General features: G+C 42.9%; 2 protein-coding genes across 41 annotated transcripts in view; one reads left to right on the top strand and one right to left on the bottom strand.

Moving 5' to 3' along the window:
- LOC112568636 (activin receptor type-1-like) overlaps positions 1-22,067 on the top strand; it is a 37,590-nt gene extending 15,523 nt beyond the window's left edge. The window contains exons 2-9 of the mRNA XM_025246032.1: positions 13,083-13,174; positions 13,373-13,556; positions 14,127-14,338; positions 15,733-15,832; positions 16,229-16,710; positions 17,133-17,265; positions 17,512-17,642; positions 17,918-22,067. Of these exons, the coding sequence (XP_025101817.1) occupies positions 13,083-13,174; positions 13,373-13,556; positions 14,127-14,338; positions 15,733-15,832; positions 16,229-16,710; positions 17,133-17,265; positions 17,512-17,642; positions 17,918-18,088 (1,505 nt within the window). The 3' untranslated portion in view covers positions 18,089-22,067. The remainder of the gene's footprint in view (positions 1-13,082; positions 13,175-13,372; positions 13,557-14,126; positions 14,339-15,732; positions 15,833-16,228; positions 16,711-17,132; positions 17,266-17,511; positions 17,643-17,917) is intronic.
- The window catches only part of LOC112568406, a 77,607-nt gene continuing 70,583 nt past the window's right edge, over positions 20,388-27,411 (bottom strand). For 38 of the 40 annotated variants that reach the window (XM_025246010.1, XM_025245992.1, XM_025245978.1 and 35 more), the window contains 6 exons: positions 26,211-26,442; positions 25,963-26,050; positions 25,702-25,798; positions 24,511-24,616; positions 23,754-23,873; positions 20,388-23,335 (listed from right to left, as the gene is read on the bottom strand). In XM_025246010.1, the coding sequence (XP_025101795.1) occupies positions 23,263-23,335; positions 23,754-23,873; positions 24,511-24,616; positions 25,702-25,798; positions 25,963-26,050; positions 26,211-26,442 (716 nt within the window). In that variant the 3' untranslated portion in view covers positions 20,388-23,262. Of the gene's footprint in view, positions 23,336-23,753; positions 23,874-24,510; positions 24,617-25,701; positions 25,799-25,962; positions 26,051-26,210; positions 26,443-27,411 lie in introns of those variants that run through there. The other 2 variants (XM_025245717.1, XM_025245885.1) reach the window with 2 other exon arrangements.

The raw sequence follows: 27,411 nt of genomic DNA, 5'->3' as shown, positions 1-27,411 counted from the left end.
GTGTAACCGTTAGGTCTCGGGTTTCGTGGTGGTTGTGTGTAGAAGGGGGGAGGTTCTTCACAAGAAGCGACAAGAGCAGCAACTGCTTGTATATTTTCATCTCGCACACTTTGTTTATGGTAATCATCTGCTTCTTTCATATTTACTATGCTATCCTGCACTTCCCGGGAGTTCTGATGGCGGACGCATATTTAAAAACATAATACACGTAATTAAGCTGTTTGTGTGTGTGTGTTTGTGCGCGTGTACGCTCGAGAGAGCACAGTGATGCTCATGGATGTAAACAGTTGTGTGTGTACACAGCCACGCCGCCCGCTCTTGCAGCGATTCATTTGATGAATATCTTTAATTGTGCGGAAAGCAAGATTTTTTGAAGCCTGGCAAACGCCTTTTTTGTTGATGATTTTTTCGTTTTGGAGGAAAGAAAACAACGCGCTTTGTTTCCCTTGAGAAGTTATGATGCGTATGCACGCGCGCGCACACACATATCTATGCACGTACATAGATTATTCTTATAAATAGTTTCTGTTAACATTGTTCCTCTAGTATTCCCTCCTGAGAATTGTCGAATATGGGTTGAAAAATGGCAGCGAAAGATAAAAAGTGAGGTCAGGAGGAGGTCACAAATAAGGTTTTTGTTGTTTGTTTTGTTTTACACAAACAGCTTTTAAAAAAAGACAGAACTACGAGATGTTTATGCATGGACCTTATTTTTATTATTGTTTGGATTTTAACGTTAAAAAAAGAAAACAAATATCATCAGCTGTCATAACATAAAAATGTATATTCCTTCGGGAATTCAACTCACATTGCATACAAGTTTTGGAAACTCCTGTGTTCGTTTTTACTCCGTTCTTTTTGTTGTCTTTTTATAAACTGCATGTTTATCTGGCTTTGCGGGTTTTCTTGTCTGCTTCCAATCAATTGTCCTGTTGCAAGCGGATGGAGGGAGAACCGCCTAATCTGGTCAAGATGGACGCCTGGGGTTTGGCGGCGACACCCGGTCTGACGATGAACTGAGGCAAAGCCGGAGGGAGGAGGACTTGCGAGAGTGAGGAAGCCACCTTAGTGGGTTCATTAGTTCACAACCATTTGTTGAGGTCGCACGCGACTATATTGGCAAGTAAGAGGTCAGTGCTTGTAATCACACACTTTAAAAAAAAAAAACCTTCGCGAAGATTCGAATCACAAGACTGACACCCTACGTAGTTTGTATGAAAATAGAGGCGACTGTGATTTCTGGACTTCAATACTTTGAAGACATTGTGATAAATGTTCAGTCTGTTCATCCGTCCGTCTGTCCTTTCTTTCATTCGTGAATAGGTGTGATAATCGACATCTAAAAATTGCGGTTGCACACAGAAGTAAGGTATAAAGATAGAAGACGAGAAGGAATTCAGGTTTGGCGTGGGGGGAAGGGTGACGGAAGGAGAGTTGAACAAACATCCAGACGATGACGATGATGATGATGATGATTTTGATGCCTAGCGTTGCCGACGACGACGATGGCAAAACCGTCTGCGTAATCGCTGGCGGAATGTTGCGCCTCATTTCGTCATCTTCCAAGAACTCCCCCCCTCCCACTCTAGCAGCGAGAGTCGCGCCATCTACACTGCACGTGATCTGTGCCGACAGGGGGAGCCATTGCCGGCCGCAGGTTAAAGTAAAAACGAAAATCGCGATTTTTAATGACCGAATGATTAGTCTGTTATTTTGGATTTCTGCCCCAACTGCAGCATGCAGCAGACTTTTATAATTCAGAAATTGGTAGGGAGGGGTGATGGAGCCCCCCTGGTCGTCATGGGCACAGATTTGGTTTTTGTTGGTTTTTTTGGTGGAGAGGGGGAGGGTGGCTGACAACTGCGTTTGCATGTGCGAGCTATGACAAGTGGCAAAACAAGTTAGTGTGGGCTTTTCACAGCGAGCATAAAATAAAAGTGAATCCTCCCTAGCCCTCGCTCCACTCACCACCTCACTAATGTCTTTTTTTTCTTTTTTATGCGTTTGCATATTATCCAATAAGGTCAGCTTTCTTGGGAGAACTGGCCAATCGACGCGTGCGTCACTAATCCATTGCAGTCAGAACGGGTTTTGTGTCAGGAGACCATTATTTTCTCTTTATCTGACGACAAATTTGATTTTAATTATATTTTATTGGGGTTGACGTTGAATAAGTTATTTTTCCTAGATTGTACACCTCAGGGTGTATGAAATAAAGGTCCGTGGTTAGAGCTGACGTGTTATTGCATACTGTAATGTCAGTGGACGCGTTTGTCGCAGTGGACGAACCATCAGATTGAAATAAATCTCGGTCCTGCCGTCTGCTTCTTCTTTTTTCTGTTCCCCGAGAGCACGAAGCTCAAGGACGCGATAAATTCCAGCTCAAGGAGCGCGAGCGCGGGGCAGACAACTGCTTTCGACATGGCGCCGAGGCGCGCGTGGCTTTTCGCGCCTGTCAGCAGGGGAGAGCACCTAATGAGCGCTGGACTTGCGATCAACGTCGTAAAGGTAGGCGAAGTGGCGCTGCAGCTGCCAGCCTTACCTCCCTTTGCACTCCGGGACGGGAAGCTGCGCAGCTGGGCGGGTGTTGGGTGCGCAGGCGGAAGATAAAAGGTGGGTAATGAATCGATGAGCGCGCGGCACGAACGGATTAAATTAATTTGGCCGCCAGTTGCGACTAATCGCCGAGCCACCTCCGTGTGGCCAGAGCGCCATTATCGTTGTCGCGCACACCTCGTTAAAACACCACCAGAGTACTCTCCCTTGCTTTTTGAAATCACCGGCCAGTGGAGACGGGGAAAATGTTGCCAAGTGAAAAGTGGGGTGGGGCTAGGGGGGACTGGGGGTGTTGGTGGGGAGACAGACTCCCCGTGATCGAATGGCTGCCTTGTCGAACGGGTGTCTGGCACAACGGAGCTGCCAGCGCGAGAATAAGTGTGGCATAAATATGCCTCTCCCCGTTACGGCCGTAAATGAGAAAAACACCCAGGAGTCAGATACAAATTTCTCGACAACAAGGGGGCGACAGGGGCTGAGGCAGATTAACCTTTATATATTGCTGCTTCTGTTGCTGCCTCAATTTTTGTAAATGGAGCCTTACAACAGATATCATCAGAAGTCCCATATATTCAGTGTAATCAGGTTATGAGAATCAGTTTGTCTGATTCCTTCAAAACTGTTGTTTGTTTCCCGTTAAAAAAAATTAAGGCCACAAGCGTCAGACGAGGCTGGGATAGTTTGTTATTGTAAATCAAGTTTTTGTGGTCAGACTGACTTGGCATGAAGGTGAGACTGAGTGGCTGAGGCTAGCCGCTGGTGTGTTGCACTGGAGTCAGCAGGTGAGGCTGTATCACAGTCTGTTAGTCCAGCACCACGTCCACACAGGACACGGATGGGAGGGAGAAATCCCAAGCCACAACCCACTATTCTTAACAGACAACCACGTGACCGGACCTTTGATTTTTAATCCCTGCAGGTCTTCTTTAGACTTTCATCATGTCTTTGCATGTCAGCACTGATGTTCACTTTCTACTCTACACATTCTTTTTAAGCCTTATCCAGAAGTTTTGGTTGAAGCCGAAGCTTCAGGGAGGTTTCAGTCAGTAATGAATCGGCCCATCAGTCAAAGACTTTCAACAGTTAATAAGCATTTTCTGGGTCTGGACTTCCATCAGCCACTGACCCCGAGTCTCAAATGTAGCTTCGTGGTCTCTAGTCCCCCTTCCTTTCTCTCCCCTCCCCATCCTAACCCCATTCGTGTTTTTATTTCTTTCTCTGTTTTCTTCCGGACTAACGGAAGGACATCTGCCGTCGGAGAGGCATGCTGGGAAGCAGTGGGGCACGTTGCAGTATGGTGGATGAGGGCCTTGGTGGCGGATGGCGGAACGAGCGCGCGAGGTGCTGCTGCAAGAGGTAGCGGTCTAGCAGACTCGCAGGGGGCTGTTTGATGCTCGAGCCCGAGTGCCTTTACCGGAGCTCCCCCCATCTTCCACCGGTGTCTTGACTCTCGACAACATATGGACCGCAGAGGACTGTTTTTCCCTCCCGCCGTGTCATTTGCCCCCTGCTGGCGGGGGCCTGGCACACCTTTCGGTTAGAAGCGATGAGGGTGGGTTGGGGTGGGGTGTGGATGTAGTTTTTAGAGGGAGAACGAAAGGTGGTGGAAGAATTAGGCCAAAGGGCAGGGCGGTGAAGTTGCGATGCACATCCTACAATCTCACGGTCGGAGGATTCGAGGACGAAGTGTGCGCTGAGGAGGCATCCGGCGGAGATTTGTTCTGACGAGTTTCCAGTGGCCTGATGGGTTTTATTTTGCGTCCTCCTCCCCCGTCCCAACTCCCAAACCCACGCCTTCGCAATATTTGGTTCTGTCACTCTTCGCGGAGACTAGGTAAGAAGGTAGTGGGGTCGGTCACAATGGTTGGCTGGTTACTCGATTCGAGAGGAAGGTGTTTCTAACTACTGGTGGCTTTTCACTCTCAGGGAAAAAGGGGACCGCAGAGCACGTCCTCCAGCAGTGAACATGTGTCACATCTAAAGAGAAATACACGAGCCCCGAGGCGATATTTGAACCCAAGACCCTATCATTTGTTTTACCACAATCCTGCTGGACCGCCTTGGAGTAAGCCATTAAGAAGCAAGGGCAAGTCATGGCCCTGGGACAGAATAGGGTAATTAATGTTAACCCTCTTAAACACCTTACGGATGTTGCTTTCTGTTATTTAACTCCTCGGGGAATCTTCGCCTCCGCTTTTAGGGCCACAGGAGTAAAGCAGCGTGTTGTCCATGTTTCGTTCTTGCTAAGAGCATGCTCCTTAGGGGTGGGAGTACATGCTTTACAAATTTATTAATATTAAACTTGGTCACCTGTTTGTGTAAATTTATCAGAACTAAGAAGCACAATATTTACGGTTTTTATTTACATGCCAGGCCATCCAAGAAGAGGCCAGCTATATGTAAACAACATTGACGAACCTCGGCGTCTCCATTGTGTCCCCGTCTTCTGGCTGGTCTTGGTGTTGGTCTTTAAGATTGAGGGAAGCTGTGAACGATGTAATTGTAGGTTAAGAGCTGGGAGGCCGAGTTCTACGAAAGAGTTACAGTAGGGATGGAAAGGGTTGACTGGCAAGAGACTGGCGAAGACTTTATCGGATTATCCCTCATCTGAGCCTGGTGGCGCTCGACCGAGGGCAAGGTGCAAAGTTTGTAGGTTTTGTCAGGATAATACTCCGTGTGTGTGGGAGCGAGAGAGAGGAAGCGAGTGAGAAAGAGAGCTTTCACATTCATGTATATGCGCGAGCGTGCACGTGTGTAGTTGTGACGGTTTCCTCTCTAGTTTATCAGTTGCACGCGCCCCTATTCGCGATAAGAGATGAGACGACAGGAACAGAAGACTCGGCCACGTCCAGAATAAAGCCGCCCTTGTGCATCGCCTCTCTCCTCCTCTCCCTCTCCCCCCTTAGCTGTGATAAGCACCAACAAGAAGTCTGTTCTCTGCATCGCCCGATATCGGGTACTCGCTGCTCACGCCTCTTGAGAGATGAAATTTGGAATTGAGGATGGAATTTTTCATCAAAGATGCCGAGGGAGCTGTCCAGACAGCCTCACCCTGGCTGGTGTTGTGGCACGTGCAAGGAGGAGACGTGGAGGTGCTTGTTATGCAACCACGGACATCAACACGGGCGTCCTTGGGTTGGGCAAGCTGGGTAACTTTGTTTTTTACCCATCCTACCTCCCACTCCCCCTCCACTCTCCCCTCCACCCTGGCCCGAGCGGAGGGGAGCAGATGGTGCAACCGAACGCCCATGCACACCCGTGATTCCACGTGGCTGTATATTTTGCTTCATGGGGTTGGGGAAGGTACGTCAGATGGCCAATTAACACAAGCCTCGCGGCCGCCGATATAGAAACATGAGGAGCGCGGAGACTTTGTACGAACTCGCCGCATGTTGTCAGATGAAACATTTTAGCTCGGGTGCCCACCCTCTTTGGCCCCGCGCTCGCACGTTTGCACGTGCGCTAACATACACGCACACGGCACCTGTCACGGGAGCCTTGCTACCCAGCTATCCTCACTCTGCATCAACTTCTCTCAGGACCTCATTTTTATCGCCGGGTATCAGCTGTTTATTCGGTGTATGGATTGATTGAGAGTGTCGAGTATACGCGCATAACCGTTGATTGCTATTATGATGAATTATTTCAGTCGGACTGAAACTATGTCAAACTTCATTTTCTTCAGGCTTAAGACCACGTTTGCCAATACCACAGAAATCTGAGGTATTCCTGCATCGTCGTTATCATTATCGTCGTCGTCGTCATCACCATTCTTATTGTTATGGATATCGTCATTATTGTAGTGTGGTCAGAATATGTCACATGATTGCAGTCATGCATCTTTGTCTCTCCAGCCATATATTTTTTCAAATTTCCTACATATATTATTGGACATTTCATTAACCAATCGAAAATCAATACACATCAGTGTAAACATATTATGGTCGTGATTTTTAGTCAAGAACCGTTATCAGTGCCGTGTTTTGTACATGTCACACTGTCACTGACATTTGATAACGGCTTTCACATTATTAAAAACGGTCTTCCGCTACAAGACACCCGACCCAAACTGTCATGTACAAACTAGAAACAGTTTTGCGACCACTTGTTCGTGGTACAGAGGTGCGGAAGGAAGAGAAAAGAGCAGAGACATTGTTGGCTATATTATTTTTCCTCCTGACATATAACAAAGATGTATAGGCGTGTTATATAACAATAATATGATATAAGCATAAAATAACACCTCTTGAACCTAGGAGGTTGGCGGAAGAAGTGCGGTCGTGTCACCTAATACCATCACAGACTGCAGCCTGGTGGCAAAAGTCAGACAGACGCTTGACCTTTGGGGCCTGGTGGGCACCATTAGGCTGACTGAGGCCCCCATAGCCCGACCCTCTGATGTTACCAGCGCATGGGGTCGAGGTTGTAAGGCTAGGTGGCCTGCAAAGAGCATTTTACAACGGACACTGTGCTTCCGCTGAAGCTTTGTATCTTGTACTTGGTTGTCAGCGGAAGAAGTAAAGCGGTGCAGGGTGTGAGGGCAGTTGGGGGAGATTGACGGTTGCAGATGTCAACATTACTAACCTCTGATGTCAACATTGCTGACCTCTGGTGTCATCGACTTTAATGTTTAGATTGTTTAAAACTTTTGTTTTGTCTATATTAACCGAGTCGTTTTTGTGTCTTCGTCACCTGCATGTCCCCCTAAAGATGAAGGTCAAGGGACCTTAAGGTAGACACAGATTTCTGTACCACCCCTCTTCCCCACCACTCGTTTTTTTTTTTTTTGGTAAAGATGACGAGCGTTGGGAACGGTTCGCCTGCCATCTGCACAAACGCTCATCAGTATTCAGCCATTGTGGGCCTAAGGGGACTGCACCCACGTGGGTCTGGTCTGAAGTTTTTGGAGGCAGGATGGGTTGCCTTGTCTTGCCGTGACATTTGTTCTCCCGTCTTTTGCACGTCCATTCACCTGTCATTCTCTCTGCCCAGGTTTCCTTTTTGCTGTGTTGAGTGGTTGTGGGTAGGAGAAAGTATATATGTAGAGAAAAGAATACAGATGGGGATTATAATATGCATGTATACATGTAAGGATAAAAAAACTGTTTCTTGGGATGTGTCTGTCTCAAAAAAGAACACTTGTGTTGACAAAAATTTCAAGAAACTCCAGTTTCTGTTTTCTTCAACCTTTTCTTTAAGCAGTGCTCTCCTTGTATTCTGGACATGGTATTATGACATTATTCTTGGTGTAAAACTCACCTCAACGACTTGATCAGGAGGACAATTATCAGAATTAGTTTCCCAGGCTTTCACAAAAAAGCAAATCGCCGCTTCCTCGCCCTCCACATAGGTAGTTCTCTTGCAGCACTGGCTCCAAGGCGACACAAAGCTTCTCTGGACCTGCCGTCTGCTTCCGAGGACGAGAAGCTAAGGGAGGAGCTGTAATAATAATGATAATGTTAATAATAATAATAATGTTGATTTATATAGCACTATACCAACATCAAAGGCAAAGTACTTTCCAGAAAAACCACATGGAGACATATTAATAATAAATAATAATAAACTCTGATCTCAGAAACAAGTTTATTGTGTGTCCATGTAAATATCGCCATCAGTACATATTGTATCCTGTATCCATGCCGCTGCATGAAATCTTTGAGGGTCAACAAAGTTCAGTTTTTAAAAAGTAGTTGAGAGTTAGTACGATGTTGTTTAGTAGAAGCTCAACTGTAAATGTTTGGTGGAATGGCTTCACTTTTGCAGGCAGCAATAATGCTCCATAACGACAACTCTTGTTCCACCTTCACACTAACGGTCACAAACTAGTTTCACAGAGATCACAGTGTCAGTCTGTCACACCTGTGTTTACTGTGCACGATGCTTGTTGTGACAGCTCACCATCATAATTTTAGTAGTTGTAGAAAGGTGTCTGGTTGACACTGCTGATTCACAGATGTAAAATGTAAATTAGGACAAGATGGCGCTGACGTGGCAGTACAAATAAAATGGCGCAGAGTGGAAAAGTGGCGAAGGCACAAAAGTCAGTCCAGGAATATGTGAACTTGCGATAAAGATGCACAAATTAATGTTGCACACACAATCAGTCAGCAAGTGACACTTCTCTTGTTATCCTTACCTGCGTGCAGCCAAAAGCCATGCAGTTTCGTAGGTTGGGAGGTTGCCTCCCTTAGTCCCTATTGTCACGTGATACGTCATGTGGACAGAGTACAGAGAGTTACCTCGCTTTCATGATGCGTTGTCATGGCGGTTCGTGTCCAGTGTCCGGCGCAGTCTGTTATTGTTCATAATGAGTGCGAGCCAGACGTAGGACCAGCCATCTAACCAGTTTCTGCTTCTCCAAATAAAACAACCATCTGTCTGTCAGGGCGAGCAATCTTAGGCCGCCTTCTAAAGCACTCCTCTAGGTCTTCCCCCTTTTTTTGGAAGATTTTAAAAATCTTTTTACTTATCCCGCTTCCGTTTGTAGGTAGTTCCTGTGGTTTGACTGACTGGAATCTGTCGCTTGTGGTGGAATCGTTTGTTTATTTGCCGAATGTGTCTTTGCGTGTATTTTCTCATCTGGGCCCGTAGTCATGAAGTAGAGGTAGCCTTACCCCAAGGTTAGCTGCGGACCAGAAGATATTTTTTCCCCTATAATTCTAGTATTCAAAACAGGCTCAGGGCTAGCATGCTGGTTGACAGTCTAGAGGTCTCCATCTTGTGTCACGGTCCGCAGCTTTGCGCTACCGGAGGGATTGCTAGGGCTGTGGATCCTGAGTGATGGCAAAGCAAGCCTAGGAGGATGTCCCTCTGTTTTACACTCACGGGCCTGATAAGCTTATTTCGCTAATGCTCTTGAGAACTGCTATAAAGGTCAATACCGGGATAATTACTTTCTCCGTAATCTTTCAGTCAACCCATCTACGACAGCTTCACAAGGAACATACTGTGATAACCTCGAGTACACCGACAACATCCAGATTATTAAGGGTTTATCAGTGCTGAGATTGTTGGTGTAGAATGTTATGTGACTACTCTTGGTTGGGTCACCTCCCAGTAAGTTGTGAGGTACAGCTGTGGGCACTATATTTCACATTTCTATAAACCAAACTATTGACATGCTTCACCTGTAGCTGCTGTAACCTACCTACATTGTTTTTGACAACACCTATATATTATCAGTATTTAGGAGAAGTGCTGATGGCCATGCTTCAAGCGAAGAAACAGCGCGTAGAATCAAGTTGCTGTAAGGGAAGGCTTGCCTCTCATCATAAAAAATGTGCATTTTCGGGTCTCCTCCCCTCCCCCTAACGGCTCCCAAGTACAGCCACTTAAACAGCGAGCCCGGCTGTCGTCACAACCAATCTGGCATTTTATGCTTGCCCGTCTGGCGCCCGGGCACCACCGCACACCTTTCCCTCCCCCCTTCTCTCTCTCTTTCCCTTTGCACTGAACATCAATACCAGACATGGAATGGAAAAATTATCTGTGGGGGAAGGGGGCTTGGCGGGTAGGGAGGCCGATGCGAATTGCAGCCCTTGTTAGACACGGTTGTGCTGGATTGCAAGACCACACCACGGAACTGTCTGGAGACAAGCTGCGTCTCAATCTAAGCGTTTTAAAGGCGGTTGCTGTAGGGTGTCTGTTACTTTCGATCTACCCCGTATTAAGCAGCACACCCTGGCTGCTGCCAAGGCGCGTGTGCTGCGTGGGTAGGCAGGGGAAGGTGGGTGAGCAAGCAGAGGGAAAGGTGTAAGAGAGAGAGACAAGTAGCAAAGGTCAAGCCTCGCTCTGACCAACGTCCCGCGACCGTTGGCATGTCTGACAGAACTCAGGCGCCAATCCTTAAAACCGAAATTAGCATAGTTAAACGGAAACATGTGAAATATATTCTCGATTGTGTCACTCTCCCTGCCTCCTCCGATCTTTTAGTGTGCACGGCGCATGAATAAAAACCATGTATAGTCTGTATATTAATATTCTCACTTAAAGAGAGAATGGTGTGTAGGTGGGGCTGACCTTTCCGTGTAACCATCCACGGCATCTGCTTTTAACTTCAAATGTGCCTCACCTTGTAAAGGCAAAGCAGGCTTAGAAGCTTGTAACATGAAGTATTTTGGATCGCACCCTTATATTTCAGAAGAGAAAAACTATTTGTAGGAAGGGTTGGGTATGGTGAGGAGGGGAGAGCTGCATTGGAAGAATTTAGTGAAAGGGATTGCTTGGCTATCACTCGATGGCTGGGAGATATGAAGGAAGGTTGTGATTTGACCCGTTGTCCATGGCAAACTGTGAGAACTCAACGAACAGAGAAATAAGTGTGTGTGTGTTGATTGGAAATGCGCGTTGACATCCGGGTACCGTGGCAAAGTTGATGGCAAATGTAAAACTGCAGATGTCTGTGTGAGTTTAACTCCAACAAGTTCAAGGGACTCTGCGTTGAACTTTCTCGTGTGCAGACCCGCCATATTTTTTGTGATATCGATCAACCCTAGCGTCTCACGAAATAACTGTTAAGTGATTTTGAAAAGCCCGTCAGTGCTCCTGTGCGCACTCCAGGGTATTGACAAATCATTTTAGGACGAAAACCTCGACTTGGGATAAAAAAAATATAAAAAAAACATTTCACATTGTAAGACGTTTTGCCGTTGCTCTGAATGAAGGTTTTTGCTCACTGCTGCATGACTTCAAAATAGCCAATGACTGCTCCCTTCCTGCCATAAAGTAGGCAATGATTGCTCCCTCTCCTCCATAGGGTGTGACGTAGCGATAGTGTGAATACCTTTCCGGTCTTAGCTTCAGCTTTACAACTTTCGGTTGGACAGGGTGCAGGGAGGAGAGTTGTGCGAATCGTTAGAGAAGCTGAGTAGTGTTCAGTGTTCACTACAGTCGCTTGGGAAAGATGATGTCCGTCAGGGCGTGCGTCTGTCCGTGTGTGTGTGAGGGAGAGTTTTTGTTGTCTTACATTGTTATCGGTGACTGAGTTTACACAACAAAGTTTAGACATGTCGATGACAGTGGCGAGAGAAAGTAGGGATGGCTGATGTGGACGTTGATGATAGCTGCGAGAAAGAGAGAGAGAAGTGTGGAGGGGTCGACGATGGAGATGATGAATGTGCTGTTGCGGGCTCGAGGGTGCACGGCGGTGGGGAGCCCGGGGAAAGCCTAAAGAGGGTGTGTGTTTGTTGTGAAAGGAGCAACTGGCTGAAGAGAGACATCTGCACATCTATTACCACCAGTCTAAGCGCTTTTGCACCCTCTGTGTAAATACCTCCCCCTCTGTCTGCAAATACTCTCTCTTTGAAGACAACTCACGTAGAGGGAGAGAGAGATGGGGGGAGGGATAGCTCACAGCGAAATGAGGATTGCGAAACGCTCATAGTATAATCATAGTAGGAAGACTGAAAGATGTAGTACGTGTGGAACTAGGAGATCATAAAGAAAAGAAATTTACATCAAAGTTTTAATCTTCGAGTTCCATTGGAGAGCGGGGTTGACAATAATATGATCATGTAGTGGTGTGGAACAGGGGTGAAGAGAGAAAGACATGTTGTGTTCCACTAGTCGCTAAAAAGTAAACAAAAACTCCAAAGACTGTGGAGCGATATCTTTTTCAGAATTTTGCTCGTAAACGGTTATAGTCGGACATTTTTAGTCCTGTCTGTCTGCGACTGTGCTGTTTGAAATAAATTCCCAACCTTCGTATGTTTCGAAAGCTCATCGAAACCCGGATATATGCGCATAATTAGACAAATGACAGGGATTTTCAAAGGTGTATCCGAGTATTCATGTCTTAACAGTTGCGATTGTATTCTAATAATTGGACAACTATGCTCATGGCAAGGTCTCCTGAAGGGAAGGGGTTAAGGAGGCCAGTGCCAGGAAAAAGGTTATTGACAGTGACCTTCTCTAAAATCACTCAGCACCAAAGTTAGTCCTAGAGAGCATCAGGGACACATGCGCACTGGGATTCCATTCCACGCTGAACTGTTTATAGCTTTTGTTTATTTTTATAAACAGTTTCAGGGTTCACAATGGAGGGTGGGGTTAAGTTTGACAACTCGGTGGTCGGGAATGGGTGACATGAACTACAATTCATCCTGTTATTGTTGTGGCGTGGTGCCTCATGCCACCTCGTGCAAAAAAGATTTAAAAAGAGGGCGGGGGATTGTTCACCTTGCACACTTATCAACACCTGCGCCAGACGGCGCAGAATGAAGTGCATCCTGTCAAGCAGGGCACCGGGGTCAGGAAATGATCGCAGCAGGGAAGCTGAGTAATTTCAGTCACGAGGAGCACATCTGCATGATGGCATCACACCTGCATGCTTGACTCAGCGATTCCTCATCCTAATAAATCATCAGTGTCCTCCCTCTTTAGTGGGACCGATTTAATTTTTGCTGGTATTTTATTTATTTGTTTGTTGTTTTTTTTTTTGTGGTGGGGGGAGAGGATATTACAGATCTTAGCATCATGAAACTTTGAACTAGGGACTGATGGTTTGTGGGTGTGGTCTGTCACAGGGAACCCTCTGCCGTCCCAGAATTCCAGCGTTCCCTTGTTCTCCTGTGCTTGTGATGACTGCCCCGACTCTACCTGTGAAACAGCATCCAAGGTAAACACCCAACAACATTCACCCTGTGCTCATCTGTTTTCTCTCTCTCTCTCACACACACATGCATCCAGAACAGATTAATTCCACAAAATCCCAAAAGTTTTCCACATTCGTATTTTTTTTGTTTTTTGAGCTAAACTTTTGGGGACAATTTAGAATGCATGTGCTAATCATTGGTTGTCCCTCACCTGTCCTCAGTGCTACACTGTTGCCTATAAGGAGGATAACGGGGAGGAGCAGTACTGGAGGGGCTGCTTCGAGGAGGACTCCTCCCAGATGAGCTGCAAGATCGAGAACCTGGAGTACAAGCTGGCGCTCGCCATCGAGTGCTGCACGGGCCAACTGTGCAACAGCGACCGGCGGCCTCAGATCCCTCACGAAGGTGAAGCCATCACCTGGGTGTCGGTGTTGTCGTAGGAAAACAGGATGGTGGTGGTGGTGGTGGTGGGGAGGGTGTCGGGGGTGTTCGGAGGAGGGGGACGAGGACGATGTAGACTGTGTGGAAACAGTAAAACCTGAAGGACAAGTTGGCGACTCACCATCATTTCCACACAGGGTGCATCGTCAGTCAGACAGATGTATATCGGGCTTGACCAGAGTACAGCGGTGTCATGATGAGGATATATTATTGTATTAGTGTGATGGAAAAAACCATAGAAGATCTGTGAAAATTTTATAGTAAGATAGCAACACACTGAGGTGAAGAGAAAGAACCAGGTAATAAATCTTGACGGCAGTAATAGTCCGTGTGACAAACATATTTGTCAAACTGTCTGTAAGCCTTGTCATCAATTGCTTTTATTGATATTCATGCATTCTCAAGGCCGTACGCCCTCCCTAACCTCTTCGCCGCCTGCTCTTTCTTTGTACCTCCGTGTGAGTGTGAGAGAGAGAGAGACTGAAATATTAGTAGACATGGTTTGAGGTTTACGGTGACCATCTGTTTTCACAGAGCCATACTCGGAGCACAACATGCAGGAGTTCTGGCCCATCGTCATAGCAGTCGTGGTTCCAATTGTCATCGTGTCGATGCTGATTGGGATCATTTCTCTCAGCTGCCGCCATTTCCACAAGCGCCGCATGGACGCCCTCCTGGTGCAAGAGCGCCGCCTGCTGGATGAGGATGGTTTGCGCGTGCAGCACGTGGGCGAGAGCACTCTGCAGGTGAGCACCCTGTGTACCCAGACATGGAAGTGTCCAGAAATCTCGTGGACGTTGAGAATGTGAGGAGGGAGAAATCCACCCGTTGTCGACCCTCTCTGCTTCCTGTCCTCGCTAAATAGTGAACCACATCGCTCCTCCATACTCATCCACTACCTTGACAAATACAGACAAACCTCACATCAACCATTAGTTGTAATATCAGTAACTGGGTTAATTAATTGAAACTCTTTTTTTAATTTTTTGTTGTGAATGTGTATAGAATAAGAAAGCAATTTCTATTCGGTTAAAAAAAAAGACTTCACCAAAGTAGAAAATGAAGGGAACTTCTCAACTCGACTTTGGTAAATGGACTTTTATAAAAAAAAAAAATTAAAAAAAAATCTGTTCTCGTGCATTGGTGGAGCAGGTAATTTAGTGACACCTGTGATAAATCGATCTCTTGTTAATGAGGACTGACTTTGTGTTTTGACCGAGTCTCGCCGAGTCTAACAGGTAAACATCGCCACACCTTGAGTTAAATTCAGGCCACGAGAATAGCGCAGGTGTAAGGCATTTCTTGCGGAAAGAGCGCCAGACTCCGCCGTTCCGTGTGTGGCATTTACATAAAGTAGAGCATCCTTTCCCGACATCACCCAGGCATCGGAAGTCGTAATCATCACACACACACAGAGGAATTTTGTGGGTGGTGGGGAGCGAGGGGCTCTGAATGACATTTGACCACAACTCCACCACCTGCAGAAAAGGCAGTAATTTCAAAATAGTGACTGGAGTTGAGGATGGATTGAAGGGAATAAAAGCTTGTTTTCTACAGAATGCTTGAGTGAAATCTGAGTGTTAATGGTCTTGTTTAGCGAAGGGTTGAGTACAGGTTTGTGTTGTGTGACAACACCTGGCCCAGTTTACATGGCTGCTGCTGTTTAGCATCTTCCACCCAAGTTAAAGATGGCTGAATGGTGGTGGTGGAGGTGAGGGCCTCTGTGGAAGCATTTATGATACCGGTAGCATGGTTCTAGCCATTAAATGTCCTGGCAAAAATTATTGGACTGATGATTTGCAGCAATGCTTTCATAGGTGGTCAGTTTTAATTTGTCTGTACCGAATTTGGGAGGCACAGAATAAGACCTGGTTCCGTGCTTGTAGCCTGTAGTCAGGTTACTGACAACTATTCATTACAGAAAAAAACTGCATGATAAAGATTGCATGTTCCTACATGAGGTGTTGTGTAGCAGATGCTAAACCAAGTAAAACTTGTATTAGACTCTGGGCATGTCTTTCACCTGTGAGACTGATAGAAGGATGGACTGATAGATATGCTGCTTGTAGATTAATTGCAGGTAGCTAAACAGAGTGGTTTTAAGGTATTTGATGAAGCTTTGCTTGTGCTGTTGTTCCAGGAACTTCTTGATCATTCTTGTACATCTGGCAGTGGGAGTGGCCTCCCCCAGCTAGTGCAGAGAACTGTAGCAAAGCAGGTGTGCCTTGTGGAGTGTATAGGTAAGCATTTGTGAAAGATACATAATACACTTTTCTCTAAATAATGTGAAGATGACAGGGCTTAGTTGTGGATTTACTGACCAACATGATCTAGCAGTAGCTAGAGTAAGGGAAGTAACTACTTTTTTTATCTGAAGACATGGCTTCAGCTTGCTGCATTTTTGATCCAGCTCTCATATTATTTTCATAACCTTTTTTATGACATAGTGATATTATTGTGTTTGTGTTTGACATTGTCAGGGATTGTCTACATGATTTCACTACCTCTGTTTAGATTTTAGCAAAAGAACATAATAAAAATTTTTATCTTGAAAAGGAAAAATTTGTTGACATAGTGTTTGCTGCCTATCTCCTTGTTAATCAGCAAAATAGTAATTGATATTGGCTCTACTACAGGTAAAGGAAGATATGGTGAAGTATGGCGAGGGCGATACCATGACGAAGATGTTGCTGTGAAAATATTTTCATCTCGAGACGAACCAAGCTGGTCACGTGAGACAGAAATCTACAACATGTGCCTTTTGCGGCATGAGAACATCCTTGGATATTATGGCTCGGATATGACATCCCGGCATTCATGCACGCAGCTGTGGCTGATCACCCACTACCACCCTTATGGCTCCCTGTATGACTTTCTGCAGAAAACCACATTAGATTACGAGCAAATGCTCAGTCTTGTGCACTCTGCGGCAGCAGGTCTCTCGCACCTCCACACGGAAATCATAGGCAACAGAGGCAAACCTGCCATCGCACACAGGGACATGAAAACCAAGAACATTCTGGTCAAGACGAACATGACGTGTTGCATTGGAGACCTTGGACTGGCTGTCATTCACCGCCAGCAGGAGAATGTTCTGGACTTGGGTCATAACCAGAAGGTGAGACAAAGGTCCTTGGGGCATGGCATTCTGTGATGTATATTTGACATCTTGTCAGTTTTGTGCTGATTTAAATATGCTTTTAAATATTCATATTGAAATACTAACTTTATTATTTCATGAAAATTCATAGATGTTGTGTTTTTTAGACCTGTAATGCAAAATCAAGAATTTATTGTATTGTAATAAAGCATCAATATTCAGCCTTCAACCACGAATTTGCTGCTGGAATAAGATCATGTACAAACAGCTGCCAGAAATTTAATGTATTATTTTAGCATATAGAAGTCTTTGCATCTGGATCCTTTACACACTAAGGGAGGCTAAGATGTAAATGTTTCAAATTCAGAGCTGGTCTGTTTAGTGGTTATTTAAATCAGCCATTTATTTCTATGCTTTATTTGTTATTTGGCTGCTTACAGGTTGGTACAAAACGATACATGGCTCCAGAGCTTTTGGCAGAAACACTGAACCCTGATTTCTTTGACTCTTTCAAGTGTGTGGATGTCTACGCTTTTGGACTTGTCGTCTGGGAAGTAGCACGACGATCAGGAGGTAGGATCTCAAGCCTTGCTTGTATTCGTGTATGATAACTTCGTTAAACTTTTATACAGGTTTCATGGGCTTTATACTTGATACTTGTCTAGTTTAAAGACTAGGATATTTTTAGGGTAGAGAACTGTTAGGCAGAGTGCAAATAATCAGGTTTAAGAGAAAACATTGCAGACTTGTTTTTGTCTCCTATATTATTTCTTGACATGAATCCAGATTTTTAAATGTCTGTTTATTCTCTGGCTTTAGAGTATGCAGAAGAATACAAGCCACCATTCTATGAGTGTGTCTCAAGCGATCCCAGCTTTGAAGACATGAAGAAAGTGGTTGTCATAGACCAGACACGACCTGTCATTCCCAACAGATGGTCGTCAGACCTGGTCAGTATGCATCATGATAAATTATTGGATGAAAGGCCTTGTTGAAATATTTGCTAAATATTTGTTAAAATATACAAAAAGTGTGCATTGTGTATATGGATACATGTAAGCATTTAGGAGGTATTAATGTGCACATAATTTTAGCATGGCCTCATTTGTACACACAGCACATGCAGCTGCTTAGAATTGAAATAACTTAGAAAAACACTATTAGCATCATCATAGGGTGCTAAATATGATTCCTTCCTGAACTTGTTTGTCTATTGTTTCACCAGCTCATGAGCCAGATGTCCAAGTTGATGAAAGAGTGCTGGGCACAGAATCCAAAGGCACGCCTGCCCATTTTGCGGGTAAAAAAGACTTTGTTCCAGCTACTGAACTCTTGGCAGTTACAGCGCAAAGAAGACAGAAACTTGAAAATAGAGAATCTGGAGAAGAGTGTGTGAAAGTGTGCATAGTTCGTTATGGAGTAATACTTCAATTCTGTCATGGATCACAGAGGTGAACACGACCACAGTGTGGCTTTTGATTATCCTGCATATAAGCAAACGGTTGGACTGAGGCAACATTGAGGTGAATCTCATGCAGTGTAGGCAGAGAAGTCCTCCCAGAAAAATCTGCATCCTACTTTGGGCTGTGAAGCTAGGTCCACTAGGAAATGCTGCATGAGGGAAAGAGTTTCTGCAAATAAGAAATTTTTGACCTTATTCTTCAGGAAAGAGGCAGTTGAAGATGATAAAGTGAGGAAAAGTTATGCTCAAAGCCGCTGGTGTTTACACAAGAAAATTGCAGATGTTATGAAAAAAGTAAAGTAAGGAGATTTATCACTATAATTCCTTGTTACCATTGGCCACAAGGAAGAACTTGGTGTTTTGGTTAGCTCCCTTGCAGAATTTGAACATCTGTAGAGGTCACTTGTCTGTTCACAATGAATAATTAGAAGTTGGTGTGTTGGTGGTGGGTAGTGGGAGGAATATCTGAAGCACAGGAATGGATTCTTTTGTTCTTTCTGACAGGCATAATTTAGCATATAGCAGATATGTCAGAACTCTTTTAGCATACACTTGAGTTTTCTGTTTTCCAGTCTGTGAATTCTGTTATTGTGCCCCAGCTATTAACTGCTGATGTTTGAATGAATGCAGCTGTAAAGTAAAACCATGGAAACCCACCTCAAACAAGTGCCTTTCAAAAGACAAAAGGAAATGTGGACTGTAAGCATGACTCTTCACCGACTCACTTTCTCCTCTAGGAGTTTGCCTCATGCCATGGATAATCATTAGTTGTCTCTGCCATTCTGATGGCGGTAGACAATATGTTTAGAGCCGTGAACACTTGAACATGTATCAAGTTTTAATTTAGGAGCTTAGCGTATAATTATCGATACAAAGATTACTTAGCAGTCAGAGAAAGCCATCTTTATTATGATGGGCAAGGCATATATTTTCCATTTCTTTATTATATGATCAAAATGCCAAAACTGTGAGGCTAACCAAGTAGCCTGCGAGTCGGTGGTCTTAACTGGTGCAATGTAGGAGTTAAATAGAAACAAAACAAAATGTGATTTTACACTTGTGGCATGTTCACAGTAGAAAATAAATTACATACTGTTTTGTTTTCTTCACAAAATAAGTGTATTTTCTACTTTATTGACAATATTTATTGTTTGTAGTGTTATAAATATGACTTTTTCTCAAAATATGAGGATGTTTAAATGACCAAAACACCAACATTTTATCAGAATTCTTATTAATATCACCGAAATGTGAGGGAAGTTAGCCCAGTCTGTGAATGCATTGAAAATCTTTATAGCAAAGTAGTCAGAACACTTTGTAGTACTGTTAATAAGGTAAAAATTTACTGCAACTGCTTTCAAGCACTTCTTTGTTAACATTGAAAAATTGTGAAACAAGGTCAAGTCAGTACATGCCAACAGTGTGTTTGAAGACCTAACATAGGCTGTTGGATGCACTTTGTGAGGATTATATGTGATTTTTTTTTTTTTATATAAACTACATTTTATTTGAAAATTTTAACATCATAGGCTTACAGATTAAAATGGTATGACTGAACTCAGGTCACTTAGTATATCATAGAAAGATATTAAGATATTCTCTGATAATGATACCGGCTTTGGTTTTAGGAGACTGAATATAAATTTGTGACTCCAGATGCACGTAGTTATTATTCTGAATGATAAAATTCTGAAAGTTTGTGCATGTTGAATCACAAGCACAGTCTCTTTTTTCCCCATTCCCCTGCCCCCAACACTTCCCCCCAAATTTGTTGTAGGCATTTGCATATCAAATGGTGAGATTTTCATCACATGGGTGCAATTTTGTGAATTTTCGAAAGAATATGTATGTGTGTACATGTATGATTGTGTGTGTGTGTGTGTGCAAATGTGCACATATTAGTGAGGGAATGATAAGATTATTACACAGTTTAATTGTTATGCTGTATATCATTGTTAATCATTTTTCTCACAAGTGTATCCTACATTCACCATGAGTCGGTCCTTTGATGCTTTGAAAGATTGGTTACCATTAGCACATGTGCTGTCTGTCTTGTTTCTTACTTGTAGCGAATCCCTTCTGAAGGGGTACCAGTCTGTGGATATGCAATAATACAGCGTGTGTGTGTGTTTGCATACAAGTATACATGTAGGGATATGTTTTGTTCCGTCCAACTTCCTACACAAATACATGTACCAGCAGATTAACTTAAAGCACACATAGACAAAATAAGTAGGGCTTTTTATTTGCTTTATTGGAAAATCAGGTGCCTTGATATTTTCGAAAACCAGCTAGGAAAAAATATTAACAAGATAGAGCTTCCAAGTATACACAGTCAAGTCTTTTTGGCATAGGTCTACAAATTACCATCCTGGTTTTCCTTTCTGTGCCATTCCATTCATCCACAATGAAAGTTACAGTAAATACTCTTAAATAGGATATCTGAATTGTATTCTGTAAAAGATATTGAAATTCATGGTCATTTTGTGTGTAAGAGAGAGGAAGGACTCAATAATAATTTCTTACAGACAAAAGCATAACTGCTGAAGAGACTGTAGAACATGCAGTCTGTAGAAATTCACTGCAGCACATTTGGGAAGTCTGGCATTTAAAGGTTAGAGTACAAGAGCTTCTTAGACCCTCTTAAAGTGGAGTCTTAAAGTCTACATAGTTTGACACATTGTACCAATGTGTTTAAATCTCTTTCACATTCAATTTCGGAAGTTATGGCTGTCTATTTCATTCCTTGACTTTGGTTCTACAACGAACAATCAAATGACTTTAAGCAAGGTGTGGGCAAACTATGGACCACTGGCTTTGGACCGGACTGTCTGCAAAAATATGAAGTGCACTTGTTTTCATTTTTAATTTATTCAGCCTAGGTTAATTTTATTAAACTTATTAAGTAAAACAGCGTTAGAAATTGGCAATCTGTAACATTCTAACACAAAGTACAAAGATAACAAAAATCATGGCTGAAACCTCTGATGTAGTTCTAGTGAAGAAAAACACTTCTAAAACATATTTATCTTTTATGTTTCCTGTAATGCCAAAATATGGCCTGCTATAAGGAGAGAGTGAAATGCATCGAATACTAAAGCAATACTAATGCAAATGATGATAGAAGCAAGAGAGTTAAAGAGATTGATTATAAAGTTTATTTCCCAGGCCATCATGGTTGTCTCCAGATATACTGTTTCATCCAGCCTATGTGTGTTGTGTGAGAGAGAGAGAGCAGGAGACTTGAGGGAGTAATTCTGATTAGAATGATGGTGAATAAATTTGTAGGATACATTTGATGCCTGCTGGTGTGTGCTTGTGTGACTTCACGTATGTAAGCGCCTTGAGCCTGCCTGTGTTGGTGAGAAAAGGTGCTCTGTAGGTAAACATTATTATTATTGTTGTTAATCTTTTTCCCCCTCCCAGAATCCCCTATGTCAACAGAAAATATGAATTATAATGTGAGATGTTGATCATCATCAGTAAAGTTTCTACATGCTGTAACTGTTCTTGACTTATTTTGCCTATTTTTTTTGTTTTTTTTCGTATGTGAGAAAAGAGATTTTAACAGATGTCACTTGCCCTCACTGTTCAGATTTGCTCCACCTGAAATTATTGTTCACTTTAAGTACTGTGATGTCTTTCGTCTTACTTTGTTAATTAAGTCGTTTACTGTTTTTAGATGTGGCCATGGTTGGGATTCCTCTGTTTGGATGGAATGTGTCTACCTTCATTGTCAGGTTAAATGGTTTGGGTAATGTGTGAATGCCTGCAAGACACATAGAAAAAAAGTTTTCACAAAGTTGTAGATATTCATGATTTGTCATTATATCTTGTAAATAAAAGTACACTTCATGACCGGGTTGGCATGAAAACAGAAAATGAAGAAATAAAATAAGTTATTTAAGAAAAATGTGCGCATTTGTTAATGGTGTGCACATGTGTGGATGAATTGAAGTATCTTCTGATTGTTGCCTTAGTGTTAAGGGTAAGAAGATGGTTGGTTGTCCAGCACTTAAATTGAGCGATGAAGCATAAGTCCCATAGGCCTATGTCAATGGCTCGTTTCGGATCCTAAATCTACGGTTCCAACCTCTCCAAGAAACTGAGTCTTTACAGTCAAAGATATTTGAACGAAAGAACTCTACAGTTTATACAATCGAGTCCCCTTGTCTTCACACTGGCACATCAGCGACACACGCCGCAGAAAAGTTCTTTGAACCCTTCTAACATATTACTCAGCCAAACCAAGGTCTCCACGACCGGCTGATTGGCTCTTCAAAAGAACAAAACTTGAAAGGACTTCATGAGATGAACGGTAGATCAGATAAATTGTTTACACTCACAGAGATAAACGTGTGAAACATGTTTTCGGGGGTTGGGGTAGGAGGAGGACTATATACATGCAGGTGGGAAAAGTTGCACTATCCACCAACTTTCTATCAGGTATGACAAAAGGAACTGTATAGGTAAATCATTATAACAAGATTGTAAAGATTATATTGTAATAATTATTAAAAATATGAAAACATTAAAAGATAAATGGAGTAGCTGTATCAACAATGTACACAAATAATATAAAATAGCTTATATATATATATCAGCACATATGTCCATGTGAACTGAGTACTTTGCTTAAGAGCGTTGACACCTTCAGCCTTGATGAACTGTATGACGAACAAGTTGGTGGAACGACAACTAGCAAGAGATGTCCACGGAGTTAGTTAACAAGGACGTGCAGAGAACTGAACTCTGAAAAATGTTAGGTTCAAGCCACAGCTTCCTCTGTAACATTGTCGCTGTTATTGTGATTCAAGATGCGTTTTCCATGGTTGCAGTTCTACCATTTTGCCTGTGAAATCAAGTCCTCAGGGTAAAGAAAAAGCACCATGATTCTTAGAGTAGTAGCTGCTATTCTCTTACAAATTCATTCTCCAGCTCCAAAGTGTCGATGAGTACTGACGGTTCCTTTTATCCTGCTCTCAATGCTTCGAGACAATACCCCAAGACAATTTTCAATGTATAAGTTCATATTCGGAAATCATAATGTACAGGGGTGTTCTTTTGCTTTTGTTTAGTCTCAGGAGGGTGAGGTCCACAGTACTTCATTAGGTGCTGAGGGGACATCCATCCTCTGGAATAATGTCATACAGTTCTTGTTCTTCATTGGCCTGTGGAGTCCTGAAATAGTTGATACAAAGGGAATAAATACCCACCCCACTGCAAATTTGTTTTTCCAAAGTTGTTGCAGTTTTCTAATTCTTAACTTATTTTGAATATAATCTCCTTTTTCTCCGAAAAACAATCCATGAAGCATCTAAACACTTTATTTGTTTGAATAAGCATTTTGTCACGAGTCTTTTCAAAATTATTTACAAATTTGGATTTAAAGCATTCTTCTGAGATGGTCATTTCCAAAAATTAAGAAATACAATTAAGAAGAAAGACAAATCGAAGAAGAAAAAAAGCAACTGTTAAAGTTTTGTTTTATGGAGAGTCTGTACTCATTCTATACATACAGATGTGAACGCTGAGCGTCTTACATTGGTTGAGATGTGAGGCGCTTAATATTTCAATGTTTTTATTGGAAATATCTCACCCCGGGGCCTTTTGACCTCCAACTTCACGCATCTCCAAGTTTTCGTACCCAGGGTTAAGTATGCCGTATTCCTTCTCCATTACAGCGGAATGTCCTAGTGATACCAAGATATTGCTTTTGCTGTGGGAAGAAACAAATTATGGTTTGGTTGTACATAGTTAACTTTGAATACATTGTTTCATCAACATTGACAAAGTAAGGTAAATAATCAGTGACATTGAGAGTATATCTGTCCTAATTCTCACGTACCCAGTAGAGGGGCTTGTGTCCGAACAGTTTGTGTTTACCGGGTACAAGGAGTATGCAGTAGAAAGTACAAGGATCGCCATTTTAGCGGCTGGCGGTGGTTTCAAATTTTAATTTTTGTGATGAAACTGATCTCTTGACTTTCTGATGTAGGGTTGTGGCTGTTTCTACCCAAGAACATCCGTGAGAAATATTCGACTACCAAGATGGCCCCTTATGTTACAGCCTGTGAAAATACGTCTTCAAGAAACCTCATCAAACCTCTCTATACACACTCTCCAATCCTTTCTATGTGCACTTTATAAAGAGACTCTCGGTCTTTCCATCGTTACATCATGGTATTACAATAAGTTATAATGAACTATAAGTAAGCTTGAATATACGTAAGAAAATAATGCACTAAATGAGGTTTGCTTTTAGAGATATTTAGAAATTCAGATTCTTGCATCAACGGTAGGCTTGAGACGACAACTTGCCTAAATAAAAACCAGATAGTAAATAAAAAACATACCCCCTTAACTTGTATAAGACGACTGAGAGGATAATGACTACGACGACAGCGACGACGCAGCCAAAAATGACACCGAGGTGATGGGTCAGGTAATCGTCCGCATGCACTGTGGGACAACGACCGATGACGAGCAGTTAGATGTGAGCATCGTGATAACGGTCTACTGAAGCCCTATAAATAGGTTTGTGTATTTTTGTTTATCGACTCCTGAGTATCTTTAGTTTTGATGATGAAGTTCTTGTTTACTAATAATCATGATGTGATCGTAAGTAGACATTTTGTTTCTGCCTTGATCTTGATTGTAATAAAATGAAAAGTGTCTGACTACACTAATCTCACAATTAACATAAAGAGAAATAGGAAACCTATGGGTCAGCGAGAACATCTGGTGTTCTTGCACAAAGAATTAATAAATAAACAGTCGGACCTCGTACATCGAATAATGTTTGACGATGACATTACAAAAGGTTTTATTTCTCCATAACCATTGTTCATGAACGAATGATAGACATGCTGGCAGTGCCCAGTTAGCCACCAGATAGACTATAGTCAGAATGATCTTCCATTTCATGATTGTGTATCGTGTTATGAAACCTTATACTCTGAGAATGCCCGGGACTCGACAAAAGATGTCAGTTCGTGAGAATTCTGTAAAACAATAACTGATTTTATAAAGTGAATTCCAGAGCGAAGTTGGTCCTACAAACATTTTGTTAGAGACCTTGATAAGAACAAAATCACCAACGGGTGTGTCTGATCGTTCCACACAAATGTTGATGTTCTTCCTCATCCTGTGAGAGGAGACTGCTGTGTGCAGGTCACACCCAGGGCGTGCCAATGTTACAATATTATGATCACTTTTTGCCATCAGTGTTTGATTTCCGTGAGTGAAGTGACATTGCGGCAGTTTGTGGTTGATAACAACAAAACATAATGTGATTATAGGCTGTCCACGAGGAGAGGATTTCCCTATTAACAGCAACAATCTGTACAAAACATTGAGAGTAGATGCTGTATATTTTGTGTAGTCAGATACGCATTTACCCTTCTAAGGATTTCCGTCAAATGTTCTGATTACAAACGAGGGTGTATTCTAACTCAAATAAATGTCTGACCTTGCGATAATGTTTGTTGACCAGTGTGTTCTACATTAAAATAAAGACAAGCATTTTTCTCCATCTGATCCCTTACCACAAATATTTTCAGAGAGAACGAAGCCTGGAGGACATGTCTGCCTTGAACTGGTGGCGATCTTGTTCTTCTGAAGAACTGTGCCAGGTATCTGCAACTATAAACAACATGGAGTCTTTTTCTTCGATACACTGCTATTTTTTTTAACCTAAACAGTTAAACTTAATAAACAACAACTTCTTTTGTTTGAGTGGCCGGGTGTCTGGCACTATGCATACACATGTTAAGTGAGGCTATGCATGTGTGTGTGTGTTGACTCACGTGATCAAAGATATTGGTGTGTATGGCAGTCTGCAGCAACAGCTCCTCGGGTGGCACCAGGCTTATGTTTGGGGTAGACAGTTCAGTCCTGTAAAAAGATAAAAGGAATGTTTAATAGTTCTTTACATACACATTAAGGTCCCTGATAGTGCTGTTAGTACAAATTAGAATACATGTATTTAGTAATGCTGTCAATGCACACTAAGGTCCCTGATAGTGCTGTTAGTGCGGGCACAACTACCACTCACGGCAGGTTGTCGAAGCGTATCTCGCTGTTGATGACGTAGGCCGTGTAGCTCTCGCACCACGCCGTCACGTGGACGTTGGAGCACGCGAGATCCACGCACACACCGTCTACATCCAGTCGCTGCACCTGGGTAAACAGGTGTGTGCTGACCTCACGAGCCTGGTCATCGGTACAGACAACCAACAGAGTGTAGATGAGAGTCACCGTCACTGTGGTCGAGGGCGCTGGAGATTCTAACAAAATGTAATCCGATGGAGTAACATAAATCTTCAAACCAAACCAAAATGTGATGTTGACAAGCAAAGATCAATCGACGTAGAAAGTATTCACAACTTCTTGGGTAGAGGACAGTTATGTACACGTAGTCACGCCCAATACAATGGTGAGATAATTTAGGAGTAAGTTTACATAATTCTTTATTTTAATATTAAAGACAGCTTTACGTTTATTAAAAATTTTGGTATTTTCACTTGTGTTTGGTTTAATGTGGAGGGGTTTTATTGTGATCTTGATTTACTTGGGGATGTGGGCACTTAAAAGAGCCACTGAAAAAATACATAATAATGTGATTACTTAAAGTTTAAATTATATTACTATTATGGGATAGCTGAGAGTCAAGAAAGACATCACAAAACAAAGTGACTTCAGCGTAACCTTCCCTTGCTTTGCATTTTGCTTTTTAAGATTTGAGTTAGGTATTATAGACACTTGAATGGTAGATAAAAACATTAAGTAATAAGGGTTCTACGATAATTTTCATTTCTGGTGTTGGTGCCAAGCAGGGATGGGGAGTAGCTGTAGCCATTCGTCGACAGCGTGTCAGCAAGACGACGACAGCCACTGCTCTCACTGCTCGGTGTGTTGACAGCCAGACACCACGTGTCTCGCACGCTCAGTAACCGGAAGTACCGGGTCGTCCATGTGGCGGGAGCGATTTGAAAAACGAAGATGGACGTACCCATCAATTTCCAGCCTTATTTGAATTTTTTTACATTTTGCGAAGCCACAGAATGTGGGTATAGTTTCAAATGCAAGAATTGTTGAGAGATTGTTCAGTCTGGCAGGACTTATCATGACAAAAGCTGCGCACTAGGGTGACAGACAACAACTTCGAGGCCAAAGTTCTGGTCAAATTCAATTCCATGAAGGACTAAAAGAATGTAGATTTGTTTTAAGGTTACCGGTACACTCCAAAAATTAAA

This window comes from Pomacea canaliculata, linkage group LG1, assembly GCF_003073045.1.
Source record: "Pomacea canaliculata isolate SZHN2017 linkage group LG1, ASM307304v1, whole genome shotgun sequence".
Taxonomy (NCBI): domain Eukaryota; kingdom Metazoa; phylum Mollusca; class Gastropoda; order Architaenioglossa; family Ampullariidae; genus Pomacea; species Pomacea canaliculata.
Note: the sequence above shows the minus strand (reverse complement) of the source record. Positions and strands in the feature narration are given on the sequence as shown.